Below are 21,792 nucleotides of genomic sequence, written 5' to 3' on the forward strand. Positions count from 1 at the left end.
AGCAGCCAACCTCTGACAAAACTAAACGAATTATTTTCAATACTGTAATAATTTATTTTCATAGAAAGAATAAAGAACAGAGAGACTTGTCATTGTTTTATCAAACAGGCCATTTCAGTCCCATAAAATGATGAAGGCTGGCATTAATCTAGATTTTTCAACACATTAATAGCATGGCTTTAGGCATTTCAGTGTTGATGGACAGTAGCCTATGTTATGAGCACTAATTCATTAATTCACTAGCACTAACACACTAGCACACTAACTAGACCTACAGTGGCGTACAGAGCCACCAGCATGCCTGTAAACTCTTAGTTCTCACAGTCCTGCAGTCCGTTTCAAAGTGAACATGAGCAAATCTGTCACTGTCTGATACAATAAGCCATTTTAAACTCTTCAACTTAAAGATGATCCGACATAATTCTATATTTTTAACCATACCAGTTACTATAAAAATGGCAATGCTGTCCGTTTGGTCCACCACTTTAGTCCAGACTCAAATATGTCAACCCCAAGACACAGTACTTTATTTTGAGTGGTAGCAAATATTAGCATTTTAATTTATTTATATTTATATTTTGTAAAATGCCTGTTTCCCCCAGTATAGGGATATAAAAATGTAAACAAAAAATTGCTATGCTATGACAGGCAATCACATAATGCTGGCTGAAATAATGATTAGCATAGCATTATTAGCATCATCAATCATAACTAAACTCAATAAATTAGCATTATCATTACTACTGGTTTTGGTATTACTGTGTCATCCTGCGTGTGGTTTGTTCTAGTAGCATTGCCATACACCAACACAAGCTGTTGCCTAACTGCTGTGGGTATAGGTACACACACTGTACTGTCTATTTCATTACTTTCAAATGTATTAGTGTTATGTATGCTATCACTCTTGTGCTTTTAATTTTTTTTTTTTTTTGTGAAGTGTAAAATTATCAATTGTTAAATTCTTGTGATGAGGAGACCTGCCTGAAGAGCCAGGGAGAGAAGGAAAGACTGCAAATATGTGAATCTGTATGTGAATCTGTTTAATCTTGACTTGTCTTGATATAACAATGAATTGATTTCTGTTTATATGGTTTTGGTTAAGTTGTGCTTTGTTAATCCCTTATGTACAATCAAACTTGAAAAGGTAATGAAGTAAAAACAAAGTAAGGGTCCATGCCCAACACGTCACCTAGTGCAGGTGTTAACTGCATGCAGACAATTCCAATTTGTAGGATTAAAGAATTGCTGGTTTCTGTCTTGTTGACAAGAAAAGCAGAGAACAGTACCAGTCTTACTGTGAAACATTCTCAGGTAGAACTACTGCTTTCCAATCACTGATAAGCAGAAGCCAGGAATGCATACATCTGCACAAGAGCATTCTTGTTTTATTTCTTTAGGTCAAACTTTAGTGTCTATTTTAAAGTGAACAATTTCAGAAACGTAAGAAAATAGTGGTTACTCCCTTACTCTTTGGGATATGTGAGTAAACTCTGCTATGTAAACAAAATCAAAAGCATAAAAAGAGTGCCACCTTGTTCTTTTGTCTTACTGACCGTGTCGTATGCAGCGAGCAGTTTGCGTGTTTGCTCAGAGAGGTTGACCAAAGGCTCCAGACATGGGTAGCCCTCCCTTAGCACCATGGCAGCCCCCATAGTGCCCTCAGGGCTCTGCAGTCGCGTGGCCAGGCTCTGGATGCACTGCTTCAGTTTGGCCACTGTGGGGAGCCCACACTGCTCTTTGAAACTGGTGGTGGTGCTCTGAAAAAAGTACGATGACAGAAGACAGAGAGACAGAGATGAGGAGGAAGAGAGAGATAGTGTTCGATCAGAAGTAGAGTTCCAACTGTAAAACTGAGCCGGGAAAGGTCAAAAAGGCTGACACAACCCATACACACACACACACACTTCCCATCTTTTCCCCTGTCATCTGCTGTCTCTCTTGCGAATTAAATCAATATGGCAGTCATTTCCACTCTTAATCCAGTGAAATCAGCCTTAGCTTAAGCGCATTTGGCAAAAGAGAAGACAATATGGCATAAATGCGGACAGATAAAGCAGAGCATTCAGAGCGGTTTTCAACTGTTGCAGGTGTGTCAGGATGCAAAACTGGGTAGGTTAGTAGATCTGAAGAGGACAAATTAATATGAGTCACATGTCAGTCTTCTGAAATGTTACTTCGGGTCACTTGATAATCAAGGTAAAAGATCATTGAACATACAAGCACTAGAATGGGAACCCCTTCTGTCTAATTTGTCACCTGGCAGAGCCCCAATTGGACTCTGATTATCACATCCCACCTCTGTGGAAGTGTGAGTGTATCTGAGTATGTGTGTGTGTGTGTGTGAGAGAGAGAGAGAGAGAGAGAGAAAGACAGACTTAGAGCAATAGAGGCATGATGGATAATAACTGACTGTAGCAGATGAGCCCACAGCTGGACTCATGGCAGAGAGACAGGTAGAGAGAGGAGGACAGAGTTCAAGTCAGAGGGAAAGGACAATGAGACGGAAGCAGACAGATTAAAAGCCGTTTGTGAATGAGTGAATGTGTTTCTACTTTATGTATGACAGAGGGTATATGAGTAGGTTTGTGTGGGACCAGTTGTACTAGTTATATTGATAGGAGAATATTCAACTCTGGCAAATTTTGCAAATGAGAAGGAGTTCTTAAAGGCAATATCAGGTTGACCAAATGTGCCAAAACTATTTAATTCATAAAGATACACTTTCTGGCCAAAGATGCATGGACACCCAAACATTACACCCAATGTCAATGTTGGGGTCAATGGTTATTAAAGGGATGGTTGGACATTTAGGGGAACGTGCATCTTTGCTTTTTTGGTGAAAATTTAAATAGAAACCTGTTACAACACTACGTGCATTAAATCTAGAGCTAATCCCAGGAGACAAACAGCTTATTTTAGCATTAACATTGCCAGCAGGAGGAAGCTGAAAGCCAGCCTGACCAGTTAAAAAAAATATGCCAACAGCATGTTTTGTTTGCTTAATCCATACACAACCAAAAATGTATGAATAATTTATGCCCTTACACAGCATTACATGTAGCCAGGCTAGCTGTTTGCCCTTACTTCCAGTCTTTATGCTAAGCTAAGCTAACTACATCCTGACTCTTAACCAAAGGAGTCTCAATAGTCTCATCTCAACTCTCCTCAAGAAAGGGATGTAAATACGAGCCTCTACTCATCCAGGAAAGTTCTCCACATGGTTTTGGTACTTGACTACATAGATTTACTCCTATTCAGCCACAAGAGCATTAGAGAGCTTGGGTAATGATGTTGGGCGATATGGCTTGAAGCACAATCAGTGTTCTGGTTCATTCCAAAGGTACTGAGGTCAGGGCTCTGTGCAAAACGGTCAAGTTCTTCTACACCAAACTGCGAAACCTTACCATAACGAATCTGCCTCTGAGCAAAGGAGAATCATGTCATGTCGGGCAAAGGTGTGCAAACACTTTGGGCTAGATCGTGGCTAATTTAAATAACATATATGTCAGATTTACAGCAAAAGAGGATTCTATTCACATCGACCACCTCATTTGTATTCAGTGACAAGCTGGTGGGTGCTGTGCGACCAGGTTCTATTTTTGCTGGTATTTATAGATGCTTTATAATCCTCCTCCACCAACTCTTTTTTTTTGTCACTGGCTCTTCTCCACCTCTCACTTTCTCTTTCTTATGCACCCTGCAGAGAAGTCTCAGGTAGATCTGATTTCAGACTCTTTTTCCTTCTTTCTGTTCAGTTCTCATTTTCTTTTCAATTCTTTCAAAAATATTCCAAATGAAAGCTGTTAAGGTGGTTGCTGGATTATCCAGTGTAGTCAGTACATGAATTACACCTCCCCACTGGTGTGTACAGACATCTATGAGCTAGCTACCAGCAGACAAATAAGACTTTTGTGCGGACGTGTGTGTGTTTGTGTGGCAGCTCAGAGTCTGAGTGAACCAGAAAATCTCTTCTTCCTGTTATTTCCCTCCTGTCGCTCTCCTTACACTTCTCCTTCCTGTATGTTTATGAAACACATTCAGCTTTATGACTGAAACAGACACATCTTTGCAGCAGGTCACATTGCCCCAAGCAAATTTGCATCTTATCATGTCTTTCCACTGACTTCATATGCAGCTGCACCTCTAAAGGTCACCTTGCTTTATGCCCAAACACAAGAGCATCAAATTAACAAGAGCAATAGGTGGAGTTGAATTTGAAATGTCATGCCTTAGCACATAAAGTAAGTGTTAATATTATGACCTGGCCAAACTCATAGCTAGCAAATGATGTATTTTATCAACGGCTTTGACAATTCCTACCATTTCTTTTCTCACCTGAGCATCCTCCCGCAGGTCCGTCGCTTCTTTCAGGGGAGCACTAGCTGGTTTAAAAGTCTCATCCACCACCTTGATGCCGGTGTGCCTCAGAGTGACATACTCCCGTCCTCTCCTCCCCACCCTCCTCACAGACAGACCTCGTCGCTGGGCCTTCCCACCTCCTCTCCTGTTGGTGATCGCCACATGGACAAATAGGCTGGTATGGGGTAACGGGTCTCCTGCTATTCCCAGCAGGGGCACATTGCGGTAGCCAGGCTGAAGGCACTCAAAGGCCACGGTGTACTGGCCAATGAAATCATCTCCAATGTAGTCGTCGTCTAATACCACAAAGCGCAACAAGGCCAGCTCTGGCATGTTTACCTGCAGACAAGACATGAAAAGTGAACAAACTGAAACCCCTTGCTGCTGCTGTGAACCAATGAAAAAATAAAACCGTGGTCAACAAAGATTTCACTCCCCACCCCACCCACACTGACATTGATCACCTCAATATAAACGTACATAACTAATCTGCTCTTGATTTAGAATCAATTCAGCTGTTATTAGGTGGAAAAGATGCACTTCGTTAAATGTTTACAGCAGCACAAGATGATCAAATAGTCACAATATTCAGTTGAGAATTTCAAAAACCATTTCCTGTTATTAGTGTCACTCATGAAGATATTCAAGGACGGCATCAGCGTTAATTATACAATACAGTGAAAGGAGCACCCTGGTGCTGCCACAGAAGGGATATGCTTGTTGAAATATTTCATTTCAGATCACACCTTCAGAGGAATTTTACATCCCCTTTCGGCTAATCAGACTATAAACACTCATACATGTAAGCACAGACAGTCACACACACAAAAACATGCACACGCATCATTTGTCAAATGATGCTAGGTGTACGTCCCTGCATTTTCATTCTGTGCAGAGCAACAGAATGAACACATTTCTCAATAAAATATTATTAGCTAATGTCTGTTTTCCTTTTCACACGCTTGGTACAGTCACACACACACATACACTGACATGGAAGGATATCTGTGTCATGTTTATAGGAGAAAGCAGCATCAATCAATCATTGCCTACAGAGAATGAGAATAAACTTGCCCCAAGTGTATGTGTATGTGTGTGTGTGTGTGTGTGTGTGTGTGTGTGTGTGTGTGTGTGTGTGTATGTGTATGTGTGTGTGTGTGTGTGCATCCACAACAGTAAAACCATATGAGGCCTTCAGGCTCAGAAGAAAATAAACAAGCAGCATTGCTGACACACTGATTGTTTCATGAATATTAAGATTACAGTCTACATGTGTCTGAACTTGTGTTTGTGCATGTGTCCTGTCACATCTGTTTTATTTAACAGTCATTTGTTACAAATGAAAAGATAAGATAAAGCTGGCTTATTGAACCTCAAAACAAAAACGGCAGGACAGTTCTTCATTCGGTTCAATTAAATTTTTGAAATTTTTTAAAATTTTGAAGCTATCTGACTATTTTTATAACTAAATGTGCTCAAGAACTCACATAAACCAAAAACGTCTAATGAAAATGCTTAATTTCAATACCTATCTTGAAATGGTTATTCTCAATAACCATTCCAAGATGACCTCGCCAATCTGGACATCAGACAGACACACCATGTTTTTGTTATTATTATTATCTCAAATACAGAGACACAAAGCATTTTCAGAAATTCATTCCAAAAAACGCAAGCATTTCAATCAGCTGTATTTTCAGAAGTCTTTTGAATGATACAGGCTTTGTCAAACTATAAAAACTTATTTGGTTATGAAATACAAACTACAAATGAAACAACCCCTGAACCGGAACACAGCCAAGGGGACTCAAGGTCTTACACTGAGGCAGAAATGTCGATTCATGAGAAAGAAAGGAACTCATACAGACACGGAAAAATACCCTGACCTTATGCAGTACTGCCATATACTGTACAGACACCTGAACACATAAACTGTCTCACAGGTAATCTTTTAGAAATGTGCGAGTCTGTTGAGGAAGGAGCCGGTGATGGATAGATAAAGAGAGAACACGTCACGCTGACTGAACGAGGACTGAGCTGCCCCCTCAGGTATGAACTGCACGATTATAAAGAATATACCCAATGTGTGTGTGTGTGTGTGTGTGTGTGTCCCCACTTCAACAAGATGTGAATAAGGGCTGTGTGGTGGGGAGAAAAACTCTGAAGTTTCATGCATGGGCAAGCCAGAAAGATAGCTCCAGCAAACACTATGTATATGTGTGTGTGTGTGTGTGTGTGTGTGTGTGCGCGTGTGTGTGAACCAAATGATGACTCCAATCCAATTCTCAAATTTTCAGCAAAACAGCCCATGGCTGAGCAGAAAAGCTCTGTGACAGTTAATTCAATCAGTTTCAAACCAAATGCTCCTCTGAAAAGGCAAGCATTCGAGGCACAGGACACTATCTGAGACTGAATCACTACTCTTAGTTGTTAACATCTGGAGTTGCTATGTTACGGTCAAGTGACATCAAGTGACAGTAGAAAAGTAGATACGGTAACAATGTATATTTATTCATCATCCTGCAATATGCAAGAAGTTCTAGGGGACAGGGTCTTTCTGTGTGGAGTTGGCATGTCTTCCCTGTGCTTGTGTGGGTTTCCTCTGGGTGTTCTGGTTTCTCCCACCATCAGAACATATGAAGTAGATCAGTGCCCTTCACCAGAGAATTAACCAAAACCATATCAACTTCACTGATTTTTGTAAATATATGTTCATTCCGAGGGCGGCACGGTGGTGCAGTGGTTAGCACTGTCGCCTCATAGCAAGAGGGTTCCAGGTTCGAATCCCGGTCTGGGCCCTTCTATGTGGAGTTTGCATGTTCTCCCTGTGCCTGCGTGGGTTTTCTCCGGGTACTCCGGCTTCCTCCCACAATACCAAAAACATGCACATTAGGTTAACTGGCTACTCTAAATTGCCCCTAGGTGTGAGTGTGAGAGTGTGTGGTTGTTTGTCTTTGTGTGTTGGCCCTGCGATTGACTGGCGACCAGTCCAGGGTGAACCCCGCCTCTCGCCCGTAGTCAGCTGGGATAGGCTCCAGCTCCCCCACGACCCTGACGGATAAGCGGTATAGAAAATGGATGGATGGATGTTCATTCTGAATCTGATGCCAGCAACACATTTCAAAAGCTAAGACAGGAACAACAAAAAACTGGTTGTGTACAGCTCAAAAAACACCCTTTTTGGAACATTCCATAGGTAAACAGGTTCAATGGGAACAGGTGATGACCAGGTATGAAAGGGACTTCCTAGAGAGGCTCAGGAGTTCACAAGCAAGGACGAATGCAAATCATCACATTCTGTTTTTATTTACGTTTTAGACTGTGTCCCAACGTTTTTGGAATCAGGGTTGTAATTAAGTGTGACCAATCAGTATGACTTTGACTGTGCCTGAGGCCTGAGTGTATGACTATGTTTACAATGAGGCCCATTCAGACAGGGTTGTGTGTTTCTGGATATGCATGTTTGTTTGTTTTTTGTTTTGTTTGTGACATGGCAGACTGCCCCCTCAGTTACCCCATGGACTGGACGTTCTACAATGCCACACTTTTTATTCTCGCACTGAACCTAAACAAAGAACCTCCAGTCAATTTTGTGCAGTGAAAATTCCAATAAAACCAAAAATTGAAGCACAATAACCACATCCTCAATAATGATGACAGGAAGGGCGAGGGCAGCTGTTTTGTCCCCATAAGGCATGACGTTATCAACAGAAATAAGAATCAACACGCTCCCTGTAGTTCATTGTGCCAAAAAATTCAACTGATGGGAACCAAATTTCAAACTAATCTGGCAAAAAATTCCACCAGATTGTTACATCATGGGCGACTGGCTCAGTGTCTGCCCAACTTTCCTAAAACTTTCCTATTTGAATCCCAAATTTTTTTCTCATCATTAACAATACTGAAGTATGCTAGACAGAGGAAAGACTCATCATAACACAGGTCCAAGTAAAGATATAAGGGTCATTTCACATCCAAACCCTTCAAAAACACTGGTGTTCACTATTCAGTTTGTTCAAGCTGAGCAGTAATGTGCAGCATAATTTCATTTCAGGCACCAGAATGAATATTGTTTTAATTGTTGATAATGATTTAGGATTGCAACATTTAATATGTTATGTTTAAGGTTTGTTTTAGTTCTTTGGAAGTCAGTGTGAACCTAAAATGGGCTCACAATAAGAAGTCAAAACTATATCACTTAGATACCTAAACTGAATACTCAGATGGAGCTATATTATACAATATTAAATAATTACACCTGTGACTCACTTATTGCACATTAGCAGCATCTGCAGGTTGCAAGCATTCAGATTCTATTTAATGTCTCCAGGCAAAGAGCCGATGGAATTACAATCAAATATTCTTTTAAATTGCAGTTATTACGCAACTCTTTTGCAAACACACATGCTCATACACACACACTCATGATGTTGCCACAAAGAACATGCCAGATCAGATGTGACAGCTTGTCATTATGCTTTAGCTACACTAATACAGGACTCTGTCAGTGAGGAGTAAAAAAAGCCAAATCAGCAACATGGCCGCCATCAAATCCCGTCTCCTATGATAAATTCCCAGCAGACATAAATGTATTCATGGGAGCACATAATTTAAATCTTAATGACCCACCGTCAATTAAGTACTCTGAGACTCTATTTACATGCAGGTGCAAAGCGACAGAAGAGCAGACACAGACATCCCTGAAATCACATAAGCCTCTTTTTTGTCGACATTTTCCACTTTCACTTCACTATAAATCTCTAATCCAGAACACTTTTAAATGCACATTAAAATATAATTTTGTGGAATAAGAGCAGAGTCTGTACTGGGTTGGATAAATGGATGATAACGCCATCCACAATATGCTTCAGATACAGCATCAAGCTATTCCAAACTGCACTAAAAACATCACTTTTTCAGGGGAATCATCACTGAAATGGGGCCCTGAGTTGAATTGTCACAACATTTTTTTTTTTTCAGAAAAACACCAAATAAACAATTTTCTATAGAAAATTGAAAGAATATTTTTAGTCCTCAAAACAGGATTATTGTGAGGAGCTGTCACACAGTTATGTAAATGGCCTAAGCAGGTTATTGCTTTTCTTTATTTACTGTATGGACATTATTGTGTGCTTGTAAACAGTTCAGTTATAACTTAATTAAACTTAGATGCAGTATATATTTTAGGTTATAGGGTTTAATAACATTTAGGGCAGCTATATATTTGTACTTTGTGACTGTAGATGTCCCAGGCATGAACAGGGGCCTGCAGTCCTCTCCTGGTCCATTAGGAAAATGTTTGCATTGTTTAAAGAGGATGAGAGGAACTGATGTGATTCGTCAATCTTCATGAAAATAATGAATTTCTCCTAATAACAGTAACATTTAACATTTAGTAACAACACCTTACTCAAAACTGTATTGTGGGGTGCCATACATAGGCTTGCCTTCTGGTTGCCATAAATGTAAAAATTTAGTCTGCAAAATTCCAACATTTGAGCATTTGTCCACTCTCACAATGTCAGTAAATTGCATTGTTTATTGCAAAGAAAAAATCAAATTAAACAAATGCACAAAGCGCCATACATAAGCAGACAGGCATTTGTTCAATTGAACATAAACCCAAGTCAACAGAAACATGCCTTACTTGAAACTCAAAGGTCTCATCAAAGAGTGGGTTGTCCTGGTTTTGAGCGGCAGTGCGTGTCCGCTGTTCAGCACAGTCTGCTGGTACGCCATGCAGCTCAAGAACTACATAAGGGTCAATGACCTCTCCCTTAGCCCCTGATCCCAGAGGCTTGGGTAGATTATGGGCACTGATAACCTGCACAACAAACACAAAGCAGTTAAATTCATTACTTGACTGATATTTGAGTGATTAAACAATTATCAAACTTTTCAGATGAACATGAGTGGAAAACTTAGACTCCAAACCAAATGTCTCAGCCTAACTGTTACAAAAGACAACAGAAGTAACGTCAGCACCTTGATCCGTAAAGTTTGAGGTGGCACTCCTGGCACACAGCCCTGTGTATGGGCACTGAAATATGACACCTCATCTCTCATTACAGAGGGTCGGAGAACATAACCGCATCCTCCATTCTGTGAGAATCGCCCTCTGTGAAGGTCCAGCATGGCACCTGGGGTCTGCTGGTTCAAGGCCACAAGCTGGAGCCCTCCTTTCCAGTATCCTTGCGGGTTGGGGTTACTGGAGTCCAGTCGCACTGAACTAGGGCGTACCCTGGTTAGGCTGCGCTTGGTGAACATTACAAGGTCTTCTGGGCTCTCAGTGGTCAGTCGCCCGGCCTCTCCCTCACCCAGGGAGCACAGTGTCCAATAAGGCGGCTCAGGAGGCATCGGCGTGCTGGGAGAGGAGGGGCTGCTTGGTGGTGACTGCTGCTGAGCCTGTTTGTGACTGGCTCTCTGGGCATAGAAGCTGCGGCTGCCTGTCCGAGCAATAGCCACCAGATCTGACAGCTCTTTGTGGAGGCGGAGCTTCCTGGGTTGAGAAGGTGGAGGCACCACCAAGACAACACCCAGTTCTTCTTCACCAGGGATGGTCATTCGCCGTCCTGCCAGAGGTCCTCCTCCTCCAATCTCTTCGTCCTCCTCAGATACTTCCCCATCAGACCCGTCCTGCTCTGGAGGGAGCTTCTTCCCCACTATTAGGATGCGTCCCTTCAGCTGCTCAGGGGAAGGTAAGGTTGTGGCTCGTCCTCCCAGACTAACAGGTAGGGCCTCTGGAGTGTAAAGACGGGAACCAAAAACTTTCTTTAGGTGCTGTGCCATGGTTCTCTGCTGACCAGGAGAGCATCGCTGGCACAAGTATACCAAGAGTGGATACTGAGAGGTCAAGAAAGCATACTTATTGACCACCTCCAGAGCAGAGCGGATAGTGACAGGTGTATGGTGGTGGTGATGGTGGTGGTGATGATGGTGGCGTGGGATATCTGGCCCATAGTCGACTCCAAGGAGAGGCTCCCCCTCTGGGCCATCAGTCACTCCCAGCTCCACACATCGACAGCCTGACTGCAGGGCCTTGATCAACCCACCTAGGTCTGCTCTGCCATGGACCTGGTCATCCAGTAGGTAGGAGCGGTATGAAGTGCTGAGGGAAAAAAAATCAACGCTATAAGATGAATGTATGGATCATTTAAACACCTCTTATATATTAATCTGAATAATGTCCTGCTTCTAACATTGAAACACAGCTGGAATATTTACAAACTGCACAAATGCATAAATCAGAACTTATAAATAAACACTGACCAACACCTCATAATATCAAAATTTAAGGTACATTTCAACCCAAATTCAAAATTTAAACAATTTCAATTTTGTTTATATAGCACCTTACACAATCAAAATTGTCTCTAGATGCTTTACAGAAACCCAGAGCCCAAACCCCTAAGGAAGCAGACAGTGGCAAGGAAAAACTCCCTTTTAACAGGAAGAAACCTTGAGCAGGACCTGCAATGTCTTCTTAATCATATGTAGCTTGGCAAAAAGACATAAAATAACTTAATGTGTAATGTAATAGTAGCACAATATGTTCAATTTAACATAAATATGTTTCTCAAATGTTTGTTTTGCTGGTTGCATGCAAAGCACAGTGAGTAAGCAGAACCATCTGGCAGATGAGTGGACAGCCACTCTTACAAAAGGAACTGCTGAGTGAATTAACTGAGACACAGTCCCCTTCATTCATTCTTTTATGCCAGCAACACATTTCAAACAAGTTCAGGCAAGGGCAACGAAAGACTGGGAAAGTTGTGTACTGCTCAAAATCTGTTCCACATTCCACAGGTAAACAGGTTCATTGGATACAGGTGATAGTATCATGAAGCAAGGATAGCACGAGGCTGACTGACAGGTGACTGTTTTCATACTGCAGTGCAAAGCTAGCTAATCTAGTCTATTTAATAAAAATGTAATCACTCTAAGATTTTATTGTTTGTATTTTCACATAGTATGTTTCAGTTTTATAAGAAGAAAGGTGGTGAGACTGGGGACTGACCCATAAGGCTTTCAACTGCAACTCTATCTTGATAGCTATATAATTATTACTGTTATAAACATATAATATTATGTCCCATGGCTTTGCAAATGACGCTTTTGCAAGGTTACTACTGTAGGTAATAAGCCCCTTAGCCAGACAAGCTAACTTTTGCAGCTTACATTAGAACAGACAAAAACACTGTTCAATCTATTGCTTATACAGGTCACTTGTATTTTTTTGAGATGCATTTCTCTCATCTCTTATTACAGCCTCACGCCAACCTACAACATGAACATACCTTGACATACCGAGTTATGGTTGCTAAGCTGTGACCAGACAAGCACTGTTTCAGGAAGGGACTTTTGACTGACATGTAGATAACTACATCATACAGAATGCATAACGTTATTTTTGACCTGTGGCTCTCACCTGATGTAGTAGTGGGAAAGAGGCATGTTCATGTCCTGACAAACTCCCAGGTGCTCTGGGTCAAGAAGCTGGCACTCTGAAGATTGCAGGTAGTGGGTGAATCCATCCAGACCCAGCAGCCCTCTCTCCTTGCCCTGAACCGAGGGCTCAAACCGCTTTAAGAGCTCCCAGCAGCCCTCAGTTGTTGCCAGAGACAAACCCTGCTCCGTCTCTAAGAAGAGACGCAGGTCCTGAGGGTCCAGACATTCACGGTCCTTTGACAGTTGCACTAATAAGAAGTAGACATCAGGCCGGGTACAAAGCTCACAATAGGCCTCTTGAAACTCCTCTTGTGTCACATGGGAGGTCAGCTTCTCCTTGCTGCGCTGGATCTCCTTAAAACGCAGGCGCACCTATGGAAAGAGAAAAGAGAAATTGCATAAAAGAGAGAAGGGTCAGGTGCAATGGATAATTAACTGAGCAAGAAATGAAGTGAGTTAAATGGATAGACAACATTATGCCTCATTCATTTAATGAACCTGGTAAATTTGATTAAACTTTAGTCATCTTGTTACAGCAAGGATATTAAAATGGCCCACATCAAACAACACAATAAATGAATCATTTCTTCCCTCTTACTCCTTCTCTGTCATCTCTTCATCTCTTCCTTTAATTGTTTTTGTCTGCTGCATATGCTTTTCTCTATCATTTTATCTTATTCAGCGCTCAGTCTATGCTTGCAAAAGTCTTCTTTCAGTGTTACCATCTTGGTAAAATGTGGCTAGCAGTTAGTCAGTAGTCTTGTCATCTTTCAAAGCCAATATACAGAACCTTGCATAAGAATACACCCCCCTTGACCCAGTGTTACAACCCAGAATTCAGACTGATTTTACTGGGCTTTTTACTATTGGTATAAAATGATTTGCATAGGGTTTTGAAGGTTCAAAAATACTGTTTTGTTATGACACAAACAATATTTAATAACTGGTTGGATGCAGGTGGCACGGTGGTGCAGTGGTTAGCACTGTTGTCTCATAGCAAGAGGGTTCGAATCCCCATCTGGGTCCTTCTGTGTGGAGTTTGCATGTTCTCCCTGTGCCTGCGTGGGTTTTCTCCGGGTACTCTGGCTTCCTCCCACAATACCAAAAACATGCACATTAGGTTAATTGGCTACTCTAAATTGCCCCTAGGTGTGAGTGTGAGAGTGTGTGGTTGTCTGTCTTTGTGTGTGTTGGCGATGCAATTGACTGGCGACCAGTCCAGGGTGAACCCCGCCTCTCGTCCGTAGTCAGCTGGGATAGGCTCCAGCCCCCCCGCGACGGATAAGCGGTATAGAAAATGGCTGGATGCACAAGTAATATGTTTTGTACATATTTATGACTGTATGCTCAAGGACCTCTGATGGTTGCGGTGATTCACGATTTTTATTAAAAAAAATTTTTTTCAATTTTACTGACTGCTCTGTTTTATATCACCGTTGACTAGTGACTCGTCACTCCTCTTTATTGGCCAATAAGGTCCACTACAATCCACAACTGCTTCAGTTTACCTCCAAACAACCCTGGCCATACTGATGCACGAATGCATGGTTCTGACATCATCCAAATCCTCATGCATACATGATCATCCACCCACCACCCACACAAACAAATCGCTCTCTATAATTTAGAGACCCGCACCAACATGGACATTTCACTCCACCTCAATTGGTCCCTGTAGACTATATTGCCTTTAAAATGATAATGAGCAGTGCACTGCTTTAAAAGTTCCTATGCACTAATGTCACCGGAGAAAAATACAGTAAGACATTTAGGCAGCAAAATGAACTCAACAGGACAGAGGAAGCTCTCCAGAGGAACCAGAACTTTTTAGCTTCTGAAATACAGATTTTTTGTCATATAGCTGTGACGGACGTCAGAATTTATTAGGAGGACAGCTGCTTTGCTGTGGCCTTTTGGATACACAGAAGAACAACAAACATTAAATATACTAAATCCTGACCAATCCTTAGGAGATTTAAAGAATCGGAGAAAGTCAAAATCAAATGTACACTTTGATCTGTGTAATATTTGGTAATTTTGATGACTTGGCCTATCCTATCCATGGATCAAATATAACTTTGATCCATGTAATATCTCCCCACACACTTCTAAATGAGAGACTATTTTTATTGATTCATTACATACAATCCCTGTAATTTGCCCTTGTAACATGACCCTTGTAACGGACCTATGCATAACTGCATGTTAGAAATGTGAACAGACTAAATGAACAGACTTATCACCCGCTGTTTTAACATACCATCATGATTACAAAGTCATTATTGCAGTATGCAATGGTGTGCTTCGTTCACTCTCTGCAAAAACAGCTGTTTTTGCTTTGGGCCTGAAACACATTGCCAGGTATATTTTGTTAAACAAAACAATATTACACAGTTCTGGTTATTGCTTTCTGTGTGGCAAGCTGAGTATGAGCAGTCTTGCTCTGCACTCAGTTTTTTATTTATTACACAAGAAAACCTGGAAACAGTGCCTTAAATGTTAGTGGAGATCATTATTTTCAGCTTTATTGCAAATAAAAAAAATCAAACATTTTATGTTCACTGGAGAAAAATATGTTTGAAACAACAATCCACAAACTCTAGTAAAAATCTGATTTAACAAATGAACATTGTAATGTTTTCAGGGATTATAGTGCATAAACTGCAGCTCATTTGCCATTTTCATTCTGCTTTCTATTTAAGTATTACTAGTATATAAGAATAAGTATTAGCTGTTCTGATCACTAGTTTACTGTAATCCAGTTATCAGCGTACAGCAGGAATCTCGAGTTTGGGGTGCAACATAATATCAAAGTGAAAATTTGGTCGAACTGATATGGCCCTTTTAAAACCTATGCATTCTCCTAGGAAATTAGTTTAAACAAGAAATAACTGGCCTTAAACATGATACATGGTCATTGTGACAGGACATATGCATTATTACAACGTGCAAATTCACCGATGTCATATTGTTTTATCTGGATGCCATCTTTTTTAAGTAACCATGTTACATTTACATGATATTTACTTTAAATGCCTCTTCAACATAAAGAAGAGTAATTTCAATCCTAACATTTTCTGAGATCTTCTGGCAGCTCTCTTTGTATTTTTTAAACTTGAAGTAAGTGATTTTTGTGACTACTTGGGGGCAGCAGAGAGAAGCTGTGAACACATGCTTGACATATCATCACCTTTTCAGCTGATATGATGGACTTGTTAGCAAATAGGCACTTATTTACACACCCAGTAGTCAGTGAACATCATCATTCATTTGCACTTGTGTTTCTGTCCAGCTGATGAAAGTAAGTAATACTGACTCTGACTCAAATGCAGCCAGCTAACTGAGCCTTTTTGGCCACAGTTATCAGTATAACTTTGCCCATGTGCAGCATTTATGGCATGAAGATGTATATTTTTAAATTATTCTCTATATATTCAGAAGACCAGGCCCTCCCTCTCACCTTAGCTTCCTTGATACCTGGGCACAATTTACAGATGGTGGCAACTGCCACATCTTCTGACACGATGCCATAGCCATCTTCATCCACCTGGGAAAACTCCGTTGCCAGCCACTCACTCCTCATCTTTCCCCCGAGGCTGCCTTCTACTGCCACACCCCCACCTTCACCCAGTCCTCCTCCTCCACCACCTCCCCCAGCCCCCCCAATGATTGAGGGGTGGGCCAACAGGTAGCGAAGGCCTGTCACCCAGATGTTGGCCACATCTGCTGAGAATGCAACCAAGTCCAGAGACTGTAGGGAGGGATAGATAACAAATTACTGAGTGGATGGGAACACAGGTTGTACGACTATAATAAATAAGAAAAATGACTCAACATTAATATGTTACCTGGTAGTCATCCCCATGTATGATGGAGAAGGCCGCTTCCTCAGCCAGGTGTTCGGAGAGAGGACCGTTATGAAGGAAAGTCTCAGTACTCTTCCCAGTGCGAACCTCTCGGATGCTGGACACATCCAGCCGAGCCCGGTCCCCATCCTTCTTAGATGGCTCCCAGCGCAAGCAGCTGAGGTCAGGTTCCAGGGTGTAGAAACGACAGTAAACCCTGGAATTGGGCCGAATCTTCTTCAGCTCACACCCACCCTGCATGAACGCCAAGCAGTCTGCTGCACTGCTCACCTAGGACAAAAAAATCAACTTTAATTTTTTGATCTATGCCCCAGTACAACTAACTATTAAACTAACCCTAACCCTATTAAACTATTTTTATCATGTAATTCCATACTACTAACCCACCTTCTTCTCAGAAGGCATGCTACTGAAGGACACAGTCTTCTTCCTGCCTCCACCAACCTTCTGTACTGAGGGATCCTGGAAAAAGACAAAGACAGATGGCCAAGAGATCAAAATGAGAAGATGGATTTCTACATGTTAAGAGGAATAGCCGTACAATCAGTCTCATGGAACAGCTTAACCTCAACACAACCTCTCTGTAGGTAGTGTTATTAAAAGTTACTGTTCTCTAGTAATTGTAGGCTAAAAATCTTCAAAAGAGCATTTGTTGTTTCTGGAAGCAAAATATTCATCTATCTTTAAAAGTGGTGTAGTCACACATGAATCCTGTGGCCATGAATAATTTTGATAAATGCTCATATAGTTTTAGACCAAAGATTGATTGGACATACAGACATGGAAAAAATTATTAGACCCCCCCTTGTTTGTTCGTTTTAATGCCTGGTACAACTAAAGATACATTTGTTTGGACAAATATAATGATAACAACAATAATAGCTCAAAAGAGTTTAAGAGCTGTTATCTAGCCATTTTCCATGGTTTTCTTGATAATAACAAAAATCACTTAAGTTCTTACATCAATAGCTATGGCATTGTACTGCCAAAAACAGTGCTTTTAGGCATTCCATGTTTTCTTTTCTGTCTGTTAGTCACACGGTACACACAGGAGATAGAACTTGATTGCATAACCATTGTTTTTGATGATTGCAGCCATGCATCTTGGCATACTCTCCACCAGCAGTTCCACAGATTTTCAAATGAATTTAGATCTGGTGATTGAGCAGGCCAAGGCATGGTTCGAACGTTCTGGTTGTCCATCAAGGCTTTAACTGACCTTGCCATATGATAAGGGGCATTGTCTTCAACTGATGGAAGAAGACTGTTTTCAAGAGTAGCCCTGTACATGACCTGGTTCATTCGCCCTTCACACAACTGCATTTGCCCTGTTCCCCCCATACTGAAACAACCCAAGATCATCACCAATCCACCCTCATGTTTTATTGTAGGTGCAAGACAGTTCGGTTTGTAGGCTTCTCCAGGTTTCCTTCTAACCAGTAAGTTGTCTCAAGTGGGCATCAACTCAAAATTGGATTCATCACTGAAAAGCACCTTAGCACAATCATCAACAGTCCAATCCTTGTGATCCCTAGCAAAGAGTAACCAGGCTTTCCTCCGCCTTTCGTTGGTGAAGAGCTTCTTCCGTGCTCTGTGTGACTTCAGACCTGCTTCAAGAAGTTGGTTTCGAACTGTCCTTGCTGAACAAGTCACATTTCTCGCTCATTTTTAAGGTCCCTGGAGGTCTGACAATGACTCCTGACACAGGTTTCCTGCCTCAACCAGCTAGCAATTTGATAGTACCATGTTTGGCTTGCTTTTTCTTGGTGTAATGAATGGCTGTCTTAGAGATCTTCAGTTTTTTGGCTACCCGTCTCTCACTCATGCAAATTTCCAGCAGTGCCAAGATGGTTGCCTTTGTGGCTTCACATAATTCTTTTGTTTTAGGCATTACGTGAGAGCTTTGAGAGTTGTGCTACGGCTGGAATGTAAGCAGGAAATCACTCTAGGCCTTTGCATGTGCAGTGCTGCTTATGACATGAAATGGCCTCATATATACCCTGGGAATACAATTAAGCTTAAGCATGTCAAATAGAAGATAAAGTATGGAGAGTACACTATGTGACGGAAGATAATGAAAATCTCAAGGTATTTCCTTTGTACAAAAGATGACAGAGGAAGATTGTAACAATTTTCATTAAACTTGGTGGAAGGATGCAGCAAGGGTCAAGGAAGAAGTGATTAAATCAGGTCGGAATCACAAAACTACTGTGACTGGTGCCAGTAGATTTTGTTGACAGCATCACAGTTTAAAGGTTTGTCCATCCAACCGTCCCACCTATTTTCAGTTGTTTGAATAGAAGACCATTAACGTTTTTGGCAGAAAGTGGACATTTCTTACAGTGCACATACCTCTCGTAACCGCGTAACTAAGATCTCTCCATCCTGCCTCAGGCTATCTCCAGCTAGTGACAGACTGATTGGCAGCTCCATCTATGCTTGGTGAGCAAATGTCCGCGTTAACTCTCGTTAGTGCTGCAGCATGTGATTTTTACGAAATCCCTGATAATAGCTTTACAAAACGCAAAGAACTGGCCCTATTCGTGTGTGCAGTCCTGTCCTTACAGTCCAGCCAGCAGTGTTTGCATTGCACAGATCTACAGTACTGATAGACATAATAAAGTGTATTTGCAGTAAAGGTTGTTTCCCTTAAATATATAAAATAGATACAGAGTTAAATGTCCTTGACCATGGAATATTATTAAAATTGTGGGGGTTTTTTATTTTTTTTATTTTTTTACTTCTGACTTCCTTAAAACTTAATATGTAGTAAATTACATTGATGGTTCCCTTTTCTTTACTGCTAAATGTGCTTGCACATTACATGACAAAATCTGTTGCGGACAAAATTTGAAAATGAAGCACAACAAATAAGGAAATATTTCACGACAAAATTTGCTGCCTTTCTTTTTCTGACATCACTGCAAACAGAATATCTAATATGAGATCCATATAACTGTTAAAAGCTAGAACCACAGCACATTTTCTCTAGTGGACATTTGAAACATGTCATCAATCCTAAAATCAAGGTCATATCCAACTCTCAAGAAATTAAGAAAATCGTGAAGTATCAATCTGATAAAACAATGTTTAAGCAAATATTTGATCTGATAAATCGAGCCTACGATCTCCAGGAATCCAAGCACAAAATTCACAGTAATCATTTACACTTTCTATTCTGATCTCTTCTACTCCATTCCTCTCCCACTGCACTGTAGTAACAGGTTTCATCCATGTCCCCTGACGTACAAAGAGGATCTGCGCGTACTAAATCTCCACTACCAATCGCAGACAGACAGATTGAGCTGATATGTGATGAAAATGTGTCCAGATTTTTTAACATCTGTGTTTTTTCAGCTTTGTGTGCTAATACCCAGAACACTTTGTTGTGCTGAAGAGCAAAAACATGTCACCATGACATCATTTTCGAATGAAGGAAAAACACTTTTTCTGCCACCTTAATCTCATGCTGTACACATGCATTTCCTATACGAGTGACACACTGTATGCTTTGGGGAAATATCTCAATGTGTCTAAAACTGAACATTGTGTGTCTGTGTTCATGTGATTTGATCTTATGTGAAGAGCTGTAAAAGACATACAGACATAGCAGTAAGCTGACATCATCATCAAGATCGTCATGACGGCATTGAGGGCAACCTGAGCTTGGGTTAGAAAACCAGGTGTACAGACTCTCAGTGGGTCTGTTTACTGCCACTCGCTTCAAGACCAACAATATGTGGCTATATACTGAACATTCAATCAATTTTTATATGACCTGCAAATGTTTGCAGTGATTCATAGTTTAACCAGCTGTGGCAGCCTGCTACCTCCTATCATTCCCAACTTATCTATTGTCAATAGAATATGAATAAACAAGGTCCACTCCAGTCCTGCACCTGAATCTAAATCTGATAGCGTTACTTCTTATACACTGACTATTATTATTATGACTATTAAATTGTCTTTTTAAAATCCCCAGCAAGAAAAGATTACAGTATTTCAACTGCACACACACTTTCAGGCTTTTAATGATGTCACAAATTCCCGTGAACATGCAAGGGGGTTGAATTTGAGCCCCTGCAGACCTCAGCTCTGCTTCCTCACTGTGAGGTTGTGACAGATCAGGCCAGAGGGGAAGCAGTATCTGGTTGTAGGTGTGACTTTGCAGAACAGGCTGGGGACCTGAGAGAGCCCCAGAGGCTCTGGTAGGTCTGGAGCCTCAGGAGATACAAGCTATGGATACAGACAAGTAGTGAAAAAGATTTCTCTCTAAGAGAATTTACTTGTGTCCATGTGGAAGTTAAAGTTGAAAATATGGAACTACTTGTACCTCTCTGACACCAACAAGTCCCCCAAAAGAAATACACTGTTTCTCCAGGTTTTCTGTAATAATACATGACTCAATTTCTGATGGCCCTATCAGAAGGACAGCATCATTGTGTATGACTTCCAAATACAAAACTGATTTATTTCACAAAACATTTTTGTAATGTGACATGACTATGGTTAAGATATACGTTCAGGGAAAGGGACCAAAATAACAACTCTATTACAGTTTGTTAAGGTTTGTGGACCTGGGTTGTCATGGCGATAAATACTTCACGATTCATCACAAAAGATCATGGTCATGCTTTTAAAAAAAAAAAGAAAAATGTTGACTGTCACTTGGAAACAGGAAACAAACAGCAGTTTGATGTGTTGAAGTGTAATGTTTTGTTGACAAGTCCATCCTCTCTGACCTTCCTGAGAAGACAATCTCTCAGGAGGACAGTCTCTCAGGAGGACAGTCTCTCAGGAGGACAGTCTCTCAGGAGTTTTGCTGAATGCTGACAGAGCAGAAATCTGCTAAGATGTGATAGAAAAACAAGATGAACAGAGGAAGTATTTAGGAAACATTAACACTTGCATGCTAACATTCTCATAATGACAATGTTAACATAGCGATTTTAATTGTTCGCCATTTCAATTTAGCATGCTAGCACAGTAACATCAGGTAATTAGCACCAAGCACAAAGTAAAACAAGGCTAACGAGAATGTTTTGCATGTCTAACATTATAAACAAAAATACTAGTCAAAGACACAGAGCAGCTTGCTAACAAAAACCTAAACATCATG

General features: G+C 41.0%; 1 protein-coding gene across 1 annotated transcript in view; it reads right to left on the minus strand.

Moving 5' to 3' along the window:
* plcl1 (phospholipase C like 1) overlaps positions 1 to 21,792 on the minus strand; it is an 83,286-nt gene that overhangs the window by 10,722 nt on the left and 50,772 nt on the right. The window contains exons 3-10 of the mRNA XM_046403127.1: positions 17,061 to 17,135; positions 16,656 to 16,943; positions 16,268 to 16,558; positions 12,788 to 13,179; positions 10,345 to 11,467; positions 10,007 to 10,183; positions 4,336 to 4,698; positions 1,554 to 1,757 (exon numbers count right to left, since the gene is read on the minus strand). Coding sequence (XP_046259083.1) covers positions 1,554 to 1,757; positions 4,336 to 4,698; positions 10,007 to 10,183; positions 10,345 to 11,467; positions 12,788 to 13,179; positions 16,268 to 16,558; positions 16,656 to 16,943; positions 17,061 to 17,135 — 2,913 coding nt within the window. The remainder of the gene's footprint in view (positions 1 to 1,553; positions 1,758 to 4,335; positions 4,699 to 10,006; positions 10,184 to 10,344; positions 11,468 to 12,787; positions 13,180 to 16,267; positions 16,559 to 16,655; positions 16,944 to 17,060; positions 17,136 to 21,792) is intronic.

The sequence above is a fragment of the Scatophagus argus genome, chromosome 11 (genome assembly GCF_020382885.2).
Source record: "Scatophagus argus isolate fScaArg1 chromosome 11, fScaArg1.pri, whole genome shotgun sequence".
NCBI classification, from domain to species: domain Eukaryota; kingdom Metazoa; phylum Chordata; class Actinopteri; family Scatophagidae; genus Scatophagus; species Scatophagus argus.